This window comes from Onychomys torridus, chromosome 4 (genome assembly GCF_903995425.1).
Source record: "Onychomys torridus chromosome 4, mOncTor1.1, whole genome shotgun sequence".
Classification (NCBI taxonomy): Eukaryota; Metazoa; Chordata; class Mammalia; order Rodentia; family Cricetidae; genus Onychomys; species Onychomys torridus.
In genome coordinates, this window is record NC_050446.1 from 92,804,144 (window position 1) to 92,818,707 (window position 14,564).

The window sequence follows — 14,564 nt, forward strand, 5'->3', positions numbered from 1 at the left end:
TGCGCATGTGGAGGTCAGAGACGACTCACGCTGGGATTATACTCAAGCACCCTCATGCCCAGTCAGGTAGTTTTTCTTAATGATTTGTTGTTGCTATTCCTAAGGTAAGAGAATCATTCTTTGCTGCAGTTTCTCCCACCTAACTATGTTAATCAACTTTCTGTCATTGTCATAAATACCTGAGTCAGGCAGCATATAGAAAGAAAGGCTTATCTTGCTCATGGTGTAAAAGGTTTCAGTGTATGGTCTCTTGGACTTGATGGCCTTAAGTTACTAAGTTTTCTTCAAAGCATAGGTGGTCCTCAGAACTCATACCTCCCCGCCCTAGTGTTGGGCCCAGACTCTGCTCTGCCACTGAGTTCTAGAACATAATTACTGGCGATTCTTGTGGGTTATTTTTAGCCCCATTTAAAATCTTGTTTTTGTTTTGGAAATGAATCACATATAGTCCAAAGGCTGGCACTGTCCATCTGTTTGGGCAAAATACATAAGAAATAACTCATTTTGACTTTGGAGTGAATGATAATTGTTTCACTTCCTTAGGACACCATGTAAAATTGAACCTAGTATCAACCACGTTCTCAGCACCAGAAAGCCTGGGAAGGAAGAAGGAGACCCCTTGCAAAGGGTTCAGAGTCATCAGCAAGGGTCTGAGGAGAGGAAGGAGAAGATGATGTACTGTAAGGAAAAGATTTATGCTGGAGTTGGGGAGTTCTCCTTCGAGGAGATCCGAGCTGAAGTGTTCCGGAAGAAACTGAAAGAGCGAAGGGAAGGTGTGTGCCTTGTTCTAAGAGACAACTCTTTTCAAGTCTAAGAGAGATTGCCTCCAACACGTGTACCTTTGTGTGATGTTTCTATGGCTAGACAATTGTTCTCTGTGTACGTATACATATTGTATATAGGCTGAACTCTTATTGCCGCCTCCCAGGAAACCTTTGATGGAGAAAACAGTCTGTGCTCCAGAGTAAAAGAAGAGAAGGTGGCCAGACAGCAGGGGCACCCATTTCACAACAAAAGCAGGCAGCTGTGACCCCTGGCATGCATATCGGTGCAAATCTCCTTAAATACCTTACCTTTTTTTTATATATCTCTTTTTATAATTTATTTTTTATTTAATGTGTAAATTTATGTATTTTTATTTGCCTAAATCTCTGTCTGTGTGAGGGTGTCAGAAGCCCAGGAACAGACAGGTGTGAGCTGGGATTGAACCTAGGCCCCTTGGATGAGCAGCCAGTACTCTTAACCACTGACCCATCTCTCCAGCCCATACCTGACCTTTCTTAATGTTGCCTGAAATACTCAGCCTCAATTTCTCTGGCAGTTTATATTAACATATTCAGTCATATCTCAGCCACTTACGCAGGTATTTATATATTTCTTCAAGTCATTATCTCATTCTGAAATTAGGGGAAGATTGAAAGTTGAGGGGAACTGAAAGCAGTTCCTGTTCTGGAACTATCTGTTTGGTGTAGGTAGAGATTTCGTGTCCCATAAACACTCAGAGGCTCAATATTAATTACAAATGTTCAGCTGATAGCTCAGGCTTGCTACTACCTAACGCTTACATTTAAATGAACCTATATTTCTTATCTATGCTTCGTCACACGCTCGCGGCTTGTTAACCTCATTTTCTACACATCCTGCTTCCTCAGTGGCTGGCTGGTGTTTCCTCTGACTCCACCCTTCCTCACCCCATCCTTTTCACTTTGGCTTTTCCACCTAACTTCATCCTGTTCAGCTCTTGGCCAGTCAGCTTGTTTATTAACCAGGCATTGTGACATGCATTCACACAGTGTACAGAAGGATTACCCCACAGCAGTTCGGGGTGTTAGGAGGGACAGAATGGACTGATAAATAAGAAAGTGAATGTTGGAGACTTTAGGGCTTAAGAACAAAAGGGTAAGATAAATTTCAAATGATTTATAAAAAAAATGGGCCCTATGTGCCAATGTGGAAAGGAGACATGGCTGCAGAGGAAGGGGCCAGGTGGGTGAGGCTTTTTTAAAAAGCTTTTGTTTTTGTTGTTGTTTTTGAGACAGGATCTCATCTCACTATCTAGACCAGGCTGGCCTTGGCCTCCTGGGTGTTGAGATTTAAGGTGTGTGCCACTACACCAGACTGAGTATGGCCTTTTTGAAATCAAGAACTGAAGGGCTGGAGAGAGGGCTCAGCAGTCAAGGGTGTTAGCTGCTCTTCCAGAGGGCCTGGGTTCTCTACCTAGCACAGACAGCAGAACTCACAGCGACCTTACCTCTCGTGTCTGGGATCTGACACCCTCTTCTGGCCTCTGGTAGAAGGTACACAGAAGCACACAGGCATATGCAGACCAAACACCCATATACTTAACAGTGTTAGAAACAACAAACTAAAACCAGGAACTGGGGGTCGCTCCCATGGTTCCTGGGTAAAGGAACTTGCTGCACCAGCCTGGTGACCGGAGTTTGGCCCCTAGGACCTGCATAAAGGTGGAAGGAGAGAACCAGCTCCATAGAGTTGTCTTCTATGGCTGGCACATCACACACACCATGCACACACAATAAAAGTACAAAGATTTCAGAAGAGGAACTGAGCTGGAAGCTGAGGTTCAGTGCTGAGTGCTTGTCTCAAGTGTGAAGACCTGGGGTCACTGAGTCCGGGGCACAGAAAACACCACCCAAACCCCCAAAGAGCCTGTCAACAATAAATGAGGAGGAGGTACCTAGATAAAAATACTTTTCTAAGGAAAATTTCTAGTTATTCCTACTCTACAGAAGTATGATGAAATGCACTCTATTCTCAGCCGAAGAAATCCCTGTGCTGAGGTTTAGCAGGATTTGTGTAGATGAATTTAGTCTTCTGTCATATTTTCGAGTCTTAATCTGCAGCTCTGATTTTCTCCCACAGCTCATTGGGAACTGAAGCATCTCATTCCTTAGCACTGTCAAATCTGCCATCTTACTTGCCATCTCTACCCATTCACCCTCCCAGGCATTCTTTCTGTGAATACTGTTTACATTTCTCTGTTAATTTTAGAGTTCATCTTTTGTCATGTCAGGTATTTGGCCCAGACAGTTTTTCTTCCCTCCAGCATTTTCTCTTTCCCATTTTTTAAAGTTCTTTATTATCCCTGTGTTCTTCTCAAGCCATTGGCTCATCTTTCTACTTCCCCAAAGTGCAAGCTTCCTTCTCTTTAGAAACAAAATAACAAAAACAAAAACTTGCTCATTATTCAGGCCCCCTTCGGGAGGCTGGAGGATGACACTCTTCAATTGTTTCTCTACCTTTGGGTGGGCTCTGGAAACTGAACTCAGATTGTCAGGATTGCATCTTGGGGTGACAAAGGCTTTTACAAAGGCCATCTTTGTGGCCCACTTTATGTGCATGGGGAAGGTACAGGGTTTGCATTCTGTCGTAGTATCTGTTCTGTCTCTGTGAAGAGACTCCGTGAGCAAGGCAACTCCAAAAAAGAAAGCATTTACTTGGGGCTGGCTTACTGTTTCAGAGGGTTAGTCGATGGTCATCATGGTGGGGAGGAAGCATGGTTGCATGCAGGCAGACATGGGGCTGGAGAAGTAGCTGAGAGGAGACACACTGGGCCTAGCTTAGGCTTTTGAAACCCCAAAGCCTACCCAATGACACACCTCCTCCAAAGAGGCCACACCTCCTCCAATAAGGCCACACCTCCTAATTCTTCTTTAGTAGTGCCACTCCCAAAACACATTTACATATGTGTGTGTATTCACATGTTTGCAGTCCCAGCACACATTTACATATGTGTATGTATTCACATGCACATTTGTGTGGAGACCCGAGGTTGACAGGGGGAGTTTTCCACGATTGCTTTCCTCCTCTTCATTGAGGTGGAGTCCTGTACACTGATCCAGCCAGCCAGTTTGCTCTGGGAACTCCCCTCTCCCCGCCTTCCAAGTATTGGAATTGCCAGTGGGCCAGTCCGCTCAGCCAGCGTTTACGTGGTGTTAGGAGCCTAAGCTGCTTGTATGGCAGGCATTCTAACACTGAGCCATCTTCTTAACCCTCGACATCCTTGGGAGTCCAGTCAGCCTTCTTTTCGCCGGTGTTCTCTTAGGCACTCCTTTTTTCCTGTCAGACAGCTCTGGTCAGGGTCATCATGGCCCTAATGCCAAACCCGGTGTGGGTGTTTTCACGGCACCGCTTGACTACCTCTCCAAACCATCTTTTACTGCTTTCCTTCTTACTATGCTACAGGCAAGCTGGCTTGGCTTTGGATTCTTCAACACAGTAGTCTTTCTTCCTGTATTAACGGACTTTCCCGATCTTTATATGACTGGTCCCTCTGCATTCAGGTCTTAGCTTTGTCATGGCACTTTATCAAAATGATTACTGGTCACTGGTCTTTAGTAGCCGACCTTCACACCTCCATCTACTATACACAGTTTTAAAGATTATTTATTTATTTTATATGTATTATGAGTGTTCTATCTGCACTTATGCCATTATGCCAGAAGAGGGCATCAGATCGCATTAGAGATGGTTGTGAGCCACCATGTGGTTGCTGGGAATTGAACTCAAGACCTCTGGAAGAGCAGCCAGTGCCCTTAACCTCTGAGCCATCTCTCCAGCCCTATATACAGTTTTATGCCCCCTATTTGGGGGTGCTGTTGTTTGGCTTTTGCTGTGCTGAGTATTGAGCTTGCACTATAAGCTCTATCAGTGGCCTATACCCTCAGTCCCGTGTCCCCCTTATTTTGGTGGTTTCCTTTTTTTGCTGGCTTATTTGTTTGAGAAATAGTCTCATGTAACTTACTGGCCTTGAACTTATTGTGTATTTGAAGATGGTATTGATTTTAGGATCTTCTTTCTCTGTCTCCTAAACACTGAGATTACAGGCGTACATCACCATACCCTGGTTCGTGCAGTCCCAGGATTTTGTGATAGGCAAGCACTCTAACCAAGCCATATTCCCTGCCCTGTGTTAGCTGTTTTGGTGCTTTTGAGAAAGTCTTGCTTTGTAGCCCAAGCTAGCTTAGGACTCTAGATTATTTTCTTACATCTTTGTGTTTCTGCCATATTTGGATGTTAGCATCCTACAGCCAAGGACTTGGTATCACTGGAACCTCTTTTCCATTGGACTTGTGCATGATAGGCATTGCTTTTTTTCCTGATTACATACATGATAGAGGCCTAGACCTCAAATTGAGGACTCATTCCCTCGTTCTCATTTTCATGTTATTAACACGAGACTGTGAGCTGAGGCAGTCTTTACATTAACTTGACAGTATGAGCCCGGAGACAGTCTTTCCAGGAGGAATTGTTGTGAGGGGAAACGCCTTAACTAACTTCGCTGTTTTGCAGCTGAACTGCTGACCAGTGCAGAAAAGAGGGCAGAAATGCAGAAACAGATTGAGGAGATGGAGAGAAAGCTGAAGGAAATCCAGACTATTCAACAAGAAAGAGCTGGTGACCAGGTAAAAAATAAGTTTTTGTTTTTTGTTTTTTTTACTATTTTTTTATACAGAAAACTCAGGCATGGCTGGTAAGAGTTTTGCCTTTGATCTATATGTCCAACCTAAAAAAGACTTTTTTGGTAGTTTTTCAGTTACTACTAGCACAAAAATAATGTAACAAGTGATTTCAAATGAGATTTATGATGTGAAATAAGTGATGGAACTCACTGACTTCTAGATTATATTCTTATTTTAGTAATTCTGATATTAACTTTCTAGTTTAGTCATGGTCTGTTATAATGGGGTTATTTATTTGTTTGTTTGTTTGTTTATTTATTTTGAGACAGGGTTTTTCTGCTTAGTTTTTGGTGCCTGTCCTGGATCTCACTCTGTAGACCAGGCTGACCTTGAATCTCACAGAGATCTGCCTGCCTCTGCCTCCCAAGTGCTGGGATTAAAGGAATGCACCACCACGCCAGGCTAAGATGGGGTTAATTTTTAAAATTCAATATATACTTGCCACTGCCCGGTTGAGTCCAACAGTACCAATTTGACTAGGAACCTAGGTTATTGGAGAGGCCTCTTGTGGTGCTGACATCTGATGTGGTTGGTAGATGTCTACAAGAAGGTGGTAAAGCAAATGTTAGCACTAGAGTTTAAAAACAGCATTTTCTGTATGGGAAGGACACTGGCTTTATTTGTGTTAATGTAAGCAGCAAGAAGAGAAGGTGCCTCCAGAGGAGACCGCCAGACTGCAGATTACTTCGGAGTCCCAGGAAAGGCTGGTAACATCTCTGTCCCGTTCTGTCTGTCCACCAAGCTCTCACCCCAGGTAAGTCCACTTTGGTGGAAGGCATGGTGCTGACAGATCATACAACTTGGCTCTGGAGACTTGAAGTCCCCTTAATGTCTTGACAGTACTGAGTCATGAGTTTTACAAATTATTTTAATATGAGGTTTCGTATTAATGAGGGAATATATGATACTGTCTTTTCCTTTGTGAAAATAAAAATAAATGTTTCTAGAGCCTGGTGCATGTACAGTGGTACATCCTGTAACCCTGGCACTTAGATGAAGGCAGGGGAGTCAGGAGTTCAAGGCTAGTAGCCATTGAGACTGGCCTGGGATACATGCGGCCCTGTGTCCCTGACAAAAAAATACAGATGCTAGTATTCTGGTGGCTGAAGCAGAATGATCAAATCACCAAAGCCAGTCCAGCCTACATGGTAAGATCTTATCTCAGGAAAGCAAAATGTGAGATGGAGAAATATACTGAAAGGGTATCACATACTTGTATGAAATGTCCTTATGAAACCCAGTACCAATTAAAATCAGAACTCAAAATTACCACACAAGCTAACTGCTGTTCACACTAATATGTGTCTTCTTTGGTACTGTTATTTTTGTTTTATAAAATTGGTGGCTTACCACTTTATAGTCTGCTTTATCAGCTCTTGTGTTACCACATATATTAGAGCATTTTCAATGTGTCTCCTCAACAGAATTTGGATTAATAGTGGTAGGATAATTTGTTTCTCTTAGGACGAACAAAATTACATTTAATGGAAAGTCTTCAACCTTTAAAAGCAGTTTGAGGGAGTACGTGGCAGACACTTGTAATCCTAGCTCTTGGGAGGTAGCAGACTACGACCACCCTGCACTGTAGTTAGGAGAAGGCTGCCCTGGACAGAATGGGATCTCTCTCTCTCTCTCTAAAACAGAAGGCTCTTCCTGTGGATATTGAGCACAGTTGTTTTTTTTTTTTTTTTTTAAACAAATTTCTTCACAGGGAAACTTCACGAGCTAAAAACATTTTGCAAGAACAGCCTGACTCTAAAGGTAAGTTGTATTTGACAGCATTGGGAGGACCCCTGACAGCAATGTACTATGTAACAGTCAGAAATGCTTTTAATTATAGTAAACTAACTAAAGATGACACAGTGGGCATAGAGCTTTCTTTTGTCTTTAAATAAGGGAACTCATCATAAGCACGTAATTCATTATATGTGATTTGAGAGACTACTTTCATAAGGTTTTTCACTAATTTGAAATCTTAGTTTAGGGCCAGCAGAACGACAAGTAGACGCTTGCTGCCCAACAACCTGAGTTTGATCAGAACCCACTGACCTTCATGTAACAGGTCTTTGGACTCTCAGCTCCTGAATAGTGACATGGAGGTTTCTTATTAATTTTGAAAGCTTGGCCTTAGCTTAGGCTTTTTCCCTACTAGCTCTTATAACTTAAATTAACCTGTTTATATTAATCTATGTTCTGCCATATGGCTTGTAATCTGAGTACCATATGTCCAGCTTCCTCTTGCATCTGGCTGGCAAATCTCTCACCTCAGATTCTTTTCCAGAGTTCCTATCTCTGTCTGGAAGTCCTGCCTAGCCTCTCCTGTCTAGCTATTGGTTGTTCAGCTCTTTATTAAACCAATCAGAAGGTGCCATGGGCAGATGAGGTTGAATAGACATATCTTCACAGTATACAAAAAGATTACCCCAACACCTTCACAGTCATCAAGACACACATGTGACTGCACTGATATGCTGACCCACATGTAAACAGTTGTGTTTCAAATCCTCCACTTCCATTACTCTGCACTTAGACAGCATTAACAAGTAGTAGCAGCCAGCCCTGTAAGGAAAGTAGCCCGTCGAGAGGGGATGCCTTGAACATTCAGACTGGTTGGTTTGTGGGTTTTTTGGTTTGGTTTGGTTTGGTTTGGTTTGGTTTGGTTTGGTTTGGTTTTTCAAGGCAGGATTTCTCTGTGTAGTTTTGGAGCCTGTCCTGGAATTCTACTCTGCAGACCAGGCTGGCCTCGAACTTACAGAGATTAGCCCGCCCCTGCCTCACAAGTGCTGAGATTAAAGGCATGTGCTGCCACCACCTGGCTTTTTTTAAAACACACTTTATTTTATTAATTTTTTAATGTGCATTGTTCATGGGTTTTTTGTTTTTGTTTTTTTTCCTGAGGATATTTGAACTGGAGTTACAGAGAGTTGTGAGTTACCACGTGGGTGCTGGGAATTGAACCTGCTCAACCACTTTTGGAAGAACAGCCAGTGCTCTTAACCACTGAGCCATCTCTCCAGCTCCAGATTGGTTTCTTTCCTAAGAGTGTTAAAAATACTAGGCTTCCCATCTGTTAAGCTTAGTTGAAAAAGATTATACATTTTTCCTCTCAGTTTCTTTCTGTATCAGTGATTATTGTTGTATAAAAGCTATCAAAGAAAAAAAATGTAAGCTATGAAAAATATAAGTAAAAAGAGACCTCAGAGCCAGTAAAGGCACTTGCCGCCACGCCTGGTGAGTTGAGTTCAATCCCAAGACCTGTGTGGTGGGTGGAGAGAACTGACTTCCACACGTTTTTCTCTGACTGTCACATGCTTGCCTAACCATATACACACAAAAAATAAATATTTAACAAAAAGACTTAAGGCATACTAAAATGTTTGAAGTGGTAAAAACATGAATATCTACTTAGAAGTAGTTTTGTAAAACATAAATCTAGTGGGCCTCTGATTCCAGCCAAGATATAGGGAGCACAAAGCAGAGAGATGCATGTTGAGGAACAGAGGGGAAATAACTGGCAAACTCGAGCATGAAGGGACCAAAAATTAAGTAAGTAAGTAAGTAAGTAAGTAAATAAATAGATAGATAGATAGATAGATAGATAGATAGATAAATAAATAAATAAATAGAAGATTTAAGAGGTTTTTTTTTTTTTTCAATTTGTGTATGTGTGCGCATGCATGTTCTGGTACACAGGTGGAGGTCAGGAAAACAAGTCAGTTCTACCTGTTGTCATCCCTCTGCCAGGTCAGTTCCTGGGGTCAAACTCAGGCCGTCAGCCTCGGTAGTGAGAGCCTTTTGTCCACGGAGCCATCTCACCAGCTCCAGAGTCAAAGGTTTAGAGGCGTTTGGATCATTGACAATACACAGATCTCATTATGTATTTCCAGTTCAAACACCTGCAAAAAAACATTGTAAACAGTTACTGAAACGTAGAACTGGCTAGATATTCAGAAATTATTAGTTATATAGGTATTATGTCTTAAATAATAAAAAAAAGAACCTTTTAAAGGGCTTACAGAAACATACTAAAATATTTGCAGATGAAATGAAGTGTTCTGGATCTGCTTCAGGGCTATGTCAGGTAGATTTGGGTAGTAGCCTTTCTGGGGACATAGATGAAGTAGGATCATGCATGTTTAGATAGTTATCTAAATGGTAACTACTAAATGTGATCTAAATGATCTCTACTTAACTTTTTTTTAGTTATTTAAATAGTTATTTAAATTATCTCTACTTAACTTTTTCATTATAAAAACAGATCAGGGGCTAGAATGATGCCTTAGTGGTTAGGAGTGCATGCTGCTTACCAAGGATCCCCGTTTGGTTCCCAGCATTCATGTTAGGTGGCTTCAGGGGATCGGATGCACCTTTCTGTCCTCTTCAGACATGTGCATTCACTCACGTGCATACACAAGACACACAATACACACATAATTATAAATCACATCTGTTTTCAATATAACACAGCCTTAGCTACTTTCTATAGTGTTCTTGAAGAGTCAAATGCTCCTGAAACCCCTTTCTCTTTCTATAGGTCCCAGCATGCCTTTTTCCATTTTTGATGAGTTTCTTTCGGACAACAAGGACGAAAGGTTTGGTTTTATTGTTTTTTTGTTTTTTTTAGGAATAGATCTTTCAATATATGTACATTTTTTTTACTTAAAATTTTAGGTTTTTAAAAAATTAAAATAAAAGTATTTTTATTTGTATGGGTATTTTGCCTGTATGTATATCTCTACACAAGCTGTGTGCCCAAGGTGCCCTGTAAGGGTATTGGATCAAACAGTTGTGAGCTGCCATGTGGGTGCTAGCAACCAAACCCAGGTCTTCTGCAAGAGCAATCAGTACTCTTAACCACTGAGTCATTCTCTGGACTTTTATCTTAAATTCTTTGAAAAGTGTGTGTGTGTGTGTGTGTGGTTTTTAAGACAGGGTTTCTCCATGTAGTTTTGGTGCTTGTCCTGGCTCTCACTCTGTAGGCCAGGCTGGCCTTGAACTCACAGAGATTGCCTGATTCTGCCTCCCCGAGGGCTGGGATTAAATGCGAGCACCACCGCCACCTGCCTGGATATCTTTTTCTGCCGCTGGCTGAGTCTCAGGGATAGAACTGAACTTTGCAGGCTTGGACTGCAAAGCATCATTACCTAACTGAGCCATGTTGTCCCCAGTATTTGAGTCTGTGTGAGGGAACTGTGGTATGCACAAGGACTGGGAAGAATGAGTTGGGATAGGAAGATGTTGAGTTCAAGGCCAAACTGGGCTATGTAATAAAATTTCATCTCAACAAACAACCAAAATGGCGTGAGTCAGGGCTGCTGCTGTTATTTCTGTATGCAGTAATAGAGCGCGCTAACTGGAATATGTCTTTCCAGTCTGGCTACAGATCCTCTACAGGTTCCCAAAGCCCAGCGAAGACCCCTTGCTGTTCTCAAGACCACGGAAATCATTGCCTCAAATGAGGAGATGTCTCCTGATGTTTGTGTAAGTTAACAGAAATGGGCTTAGCGAATTATTTCACTCACATCTCTCAGAAGTTTAGCATTTGGCTGGTTAGATGGCTCAGCAGATAAGGGCATTTCCTGCCAAGGCTGACAGCCTGAGACTGATCCTGGGTCCCACACAGTGAAAGGAAAAACTGACTCCCCACAGGTTGTCCTGACACGGCCCCCACACACAGGCACAATACAAATACATGTTTAAGTTTAAAACAAAAGTGTAGGGTTAAGTGCTGAGCAAGCTTGTTGTAATCTCAATGGGCAGTGGAAGTAGAGGAAAATCTAGAGTTCAAAGTCAGCCTAGGCTGTGTAGTGAGTGTGAGTCCAGCTTGAGTATGTAGCTAGATCTTGTTCAGAAGGTGGTTAGGGTTAAAATTCAAATCACTAATGTGAACTCAGCACATGAAAAGGTTTTCAGAATCAAGTCCCCAGGAAAATGACAGAAACACAGTGAGGTGCTCCCTTGTACCCCCTGGAGTGTCTGTAACCAAGAGAGGAGTCATAACACGTGTTTGAGGGCAAGGATGTAGAAAAAATAGAACCTTCATACACTGCTGGGACAGCCATTAGAATGTCCAACCTAGGGACCGTTAAGAGCATGTGCTCTTGCAGATGGCCTCAGTTGGGTTCCCAGCACCCACTTGGCAGCCTACAACTGCCTGTAAAGCCCTCCTGTGGCTCCCATGGGTACCACATATACATGATATGCTAACATACAAATAGGCAAAACACCCATACACATGAAATAAAAACTTTTTTTTTAGTTAAAAATAGTTACTAACCAGGCGGTGGTGGCACACGCCTTTAAATCCCTGCACTTGGGAGGCAGAGGCAGGTGGATCTCTATGAGTTCGAGGCCAGCCTGGTCTACAGAGTGAGATCCAGGACATGCACCAAAACTACACAGAGAAACCCTGTCTTGAAAAACCAAAAATAATATAAATAAATAAATAAATAATTAATTAAAATAAGTAAAGGAACTTATAGTAAATATTTTCCATTTACATGAAGTGTCCAGAATAAAGCAGAGTAGTTGGTAATAAGAGAGGGTAGTGGAAAGGGCCTGTTAGTATTGTGGTTTCTTTCTGAGGGATGAAAATGTTCTCAATAGCATACTGGTATAACCACACTAGAACACTGAGATGCACACTGTAAAGTGATGAGTTATATCCCAAAGTTGTAAATGGTAGGGGAGGGTCACGAATTCAACAGCCTTTTTACACTTCCAATTCTTTTTTATCCAGCACAGGTATAAAATGCCTTTTGTATCAGTGGGAACATTGCCTAGACCAACCGTTTTTCCTTCTTGTTGTAATTATTTATTTATACTAGTTGTTTTGTGAGTGTGTGTGTGTGTGTGTGTGTGTGTGTCTGAGTGTGTGTGTGTGAGTGAGTGTGTGTGTCTGAGTGCTGCATGTGTCTATAGCGGTCAGATGTTCTCTGTACACCACGGAAGTGTCACCAGGTTTGGCTCCCTCACTGAGCTGTCTCATGGCCCTTCCTGTTCTGTGTTAACTGCTGTCGTACAGTGTCAGCACATGACAATACCCAGGGGTGAAAGGGTACTAAAGAAGCATTCAAGTCAACCCAAAAAACCATGACCCTTGGCATTTTGTTGAAACTTTTAGGGAAGGAAAAGCATGCTTCTTGGCAAACTAGCACCCGGGCACTTGGGAGCTTGAGGAGGACTGACGTGTCTAATTCAAAGATTTTTTTCTGGGGATGTGATGAGTAGTCCAGTGACAGAACTTGCCCCACAAACAAGAAAGTGAGCAAAGTCATTAGGAGACTTTTTTTTTTTTTTTTAAGATTTATTTATTTATTATTACATATACAGTGTTCTGTCTGCACATATCCCTGCAGGCCAGAAGAGGGCGCCAGATCTCATTACAGATGGTTGTGAGTCACCATGTGGTTGCTGGGAATTGAACTCAGGACCTCTGGAAGAGCAGTCAGTGCTTTTAACATCTGAGCCATCCATCTCTTCAGCCCTAGGAGACATTTTTTTTAAAATATTCTTTTCTTCTTATTTACTTTCTTGAGATATATTTTATATCTAGTTAAGTACACAGATTATATACCTAGATAGATTTTTACATGTGCATATTAATGCTATTTCCAATTTTATATCTGAAATATTAATATGTAATATAAAATATTAATTTTATATCCAAAATAATAGAAATTTCCAATGACCCAGAAGTGCCATGGGCAGATTTTATGACTGAAGTAAGATACTCAGGCCCCATTCCAGGTTTATGCGTTGTAAATTTCTGGAGAAGGACTCTAAGCGCTGGTTTCCCCTGTGTTTTCAGTGATTTGGGAAAGTTCCTCTGTAGTTCTGATAGTTCCCGGGTCACTATGAAAGCATGCTAACTGAAAGGAGTCACTAAGATAGACTTTGTTCTGAAGCACACCGCCCAGTACCTGGTGCACTGGGGAGGGGAGGCTAGGCCTTGATTCCGGGTCAGCTACTCAGTGGTAGCCTGGGTATTAAAGGGGCTGTCCTCCTTCATGTCCCTCCCTCCCCCTACCTCCCCCTCTCTCTTCCCCTTTCCCTTTGTAACTTCTTGCTTGGCTTTTGTTAAGAAGTGCCCACTTGAATTTTTAGTGCCCCTCCAGTCATATTTAAAATGTCTAAACTAATAGATAGATCCATAAATAGTAGTTTATTTTACTTTAAATTTTGTTTTGTTTGGTTTTTGTTTTTCCAGGCAAGGTTTCTCTGCGAAGCCCTAGATGTCCTGGAACTGATTTTGTAGACCAGGCTGGCTACCCAGTTTAAATGTTTTATTATAAATCTAGTATCTACAAGGGTTGAATCAAGTGGGCATTTCCTATATTTACGCAAATATATAAGGTGGTTTACTCTTTCGGAGCAGCTAATCAATACATTAAAAAAAAGAAGAAGAAGAAAAGCTGGGCGGTGGTGGCGCACGCCTTTAATCCCAGCACTCTCAAAGGCAGAGCCAGGCGGATCTCTGAGTTCCAGGCCAGCCTGGTCTATAGAGTGAGTTCCAGGATAGGCACCAAAACTAAAGTTTGTGTCTATTTTAAAATAGTTTTAAGTAGTGAGAAATAGGGAATAACCTGGAAGACTTGATTGAGTTTTCTTACATTTTCCTCCTAGTCTTAGGGCCCATGAATATTTAAATGACTCTGTTCACTGAGTTAAGCCCTAGCCTCTTGGTTAATTTTTTTTAATTTGTTTTTTCAAAACAAGGTCTCACTGTGTAGCTCTGGCTATCCTGGAACTCACTTTGTACACCAGGCTGGCCTTGAACTCAGAGAGCTGCCTGCCTCTGCCTCCTGAGTCCTGGGGTTAAAAGTGTGTGCCATCACATCCGACATTTAAAGAAGTTTTTAAAAGAGTATTTTTACCTTTGTGTATATGTATGGTTATGTAAGTGAATGCCGTGTGCAGGCCTGTGGCGGGGGGTGGGGGGTGGGGGGTGGGGGGTGGGGGTGGGGGGGGTGGTACCAGTGGAAGCCAGAAGAGGGTACCAAACCCCTTGGAGCTGCATGGCCCTGCATAGGTGCTAGGAATTGAACCTGGGTCCTCTGGAAAGGCATGCAGTACTCTGAG

General features: G+C 42.1%; 1 protein-coding gene across 1 annotated transcript in view; it reads left to right on the forward strand.

Annotated features, from left to right (window-relative positions):
• The window catches only part of Bub1b (BUB1 mitotic checkpoint serine/threonine kinase B), a 49,109-nt gene that overhangs the window by 19,857 nt on the left and 14,688 nt on the right, over positions 1–14,564 (forward strand). The window contains exons 9-14 of the mRNA XM_036185295.1: positions 544–773; positions 5,314–5,426; positions 6,122–6,237; positions 7,195–7,244; positions 10,018–10,075; positions 10,856–10,964. Of these exons, the coding sequence (XP_036041188.1) occupies positions 544–773; positions 5,314–5,426; positions 6,122–6,237; positions 7,195–7,244; positions 10,018–10,075; positions 10,856–10,964 (676 nt within the window). The remainder of the gene's footprint in view (positions 1–543; positions 774–5,313; positions 5,427–6,121; positions 6,238–7,194; positions 7,245–10,017; positions 10,076–10,855; positions 10,965–14,564) is intronic.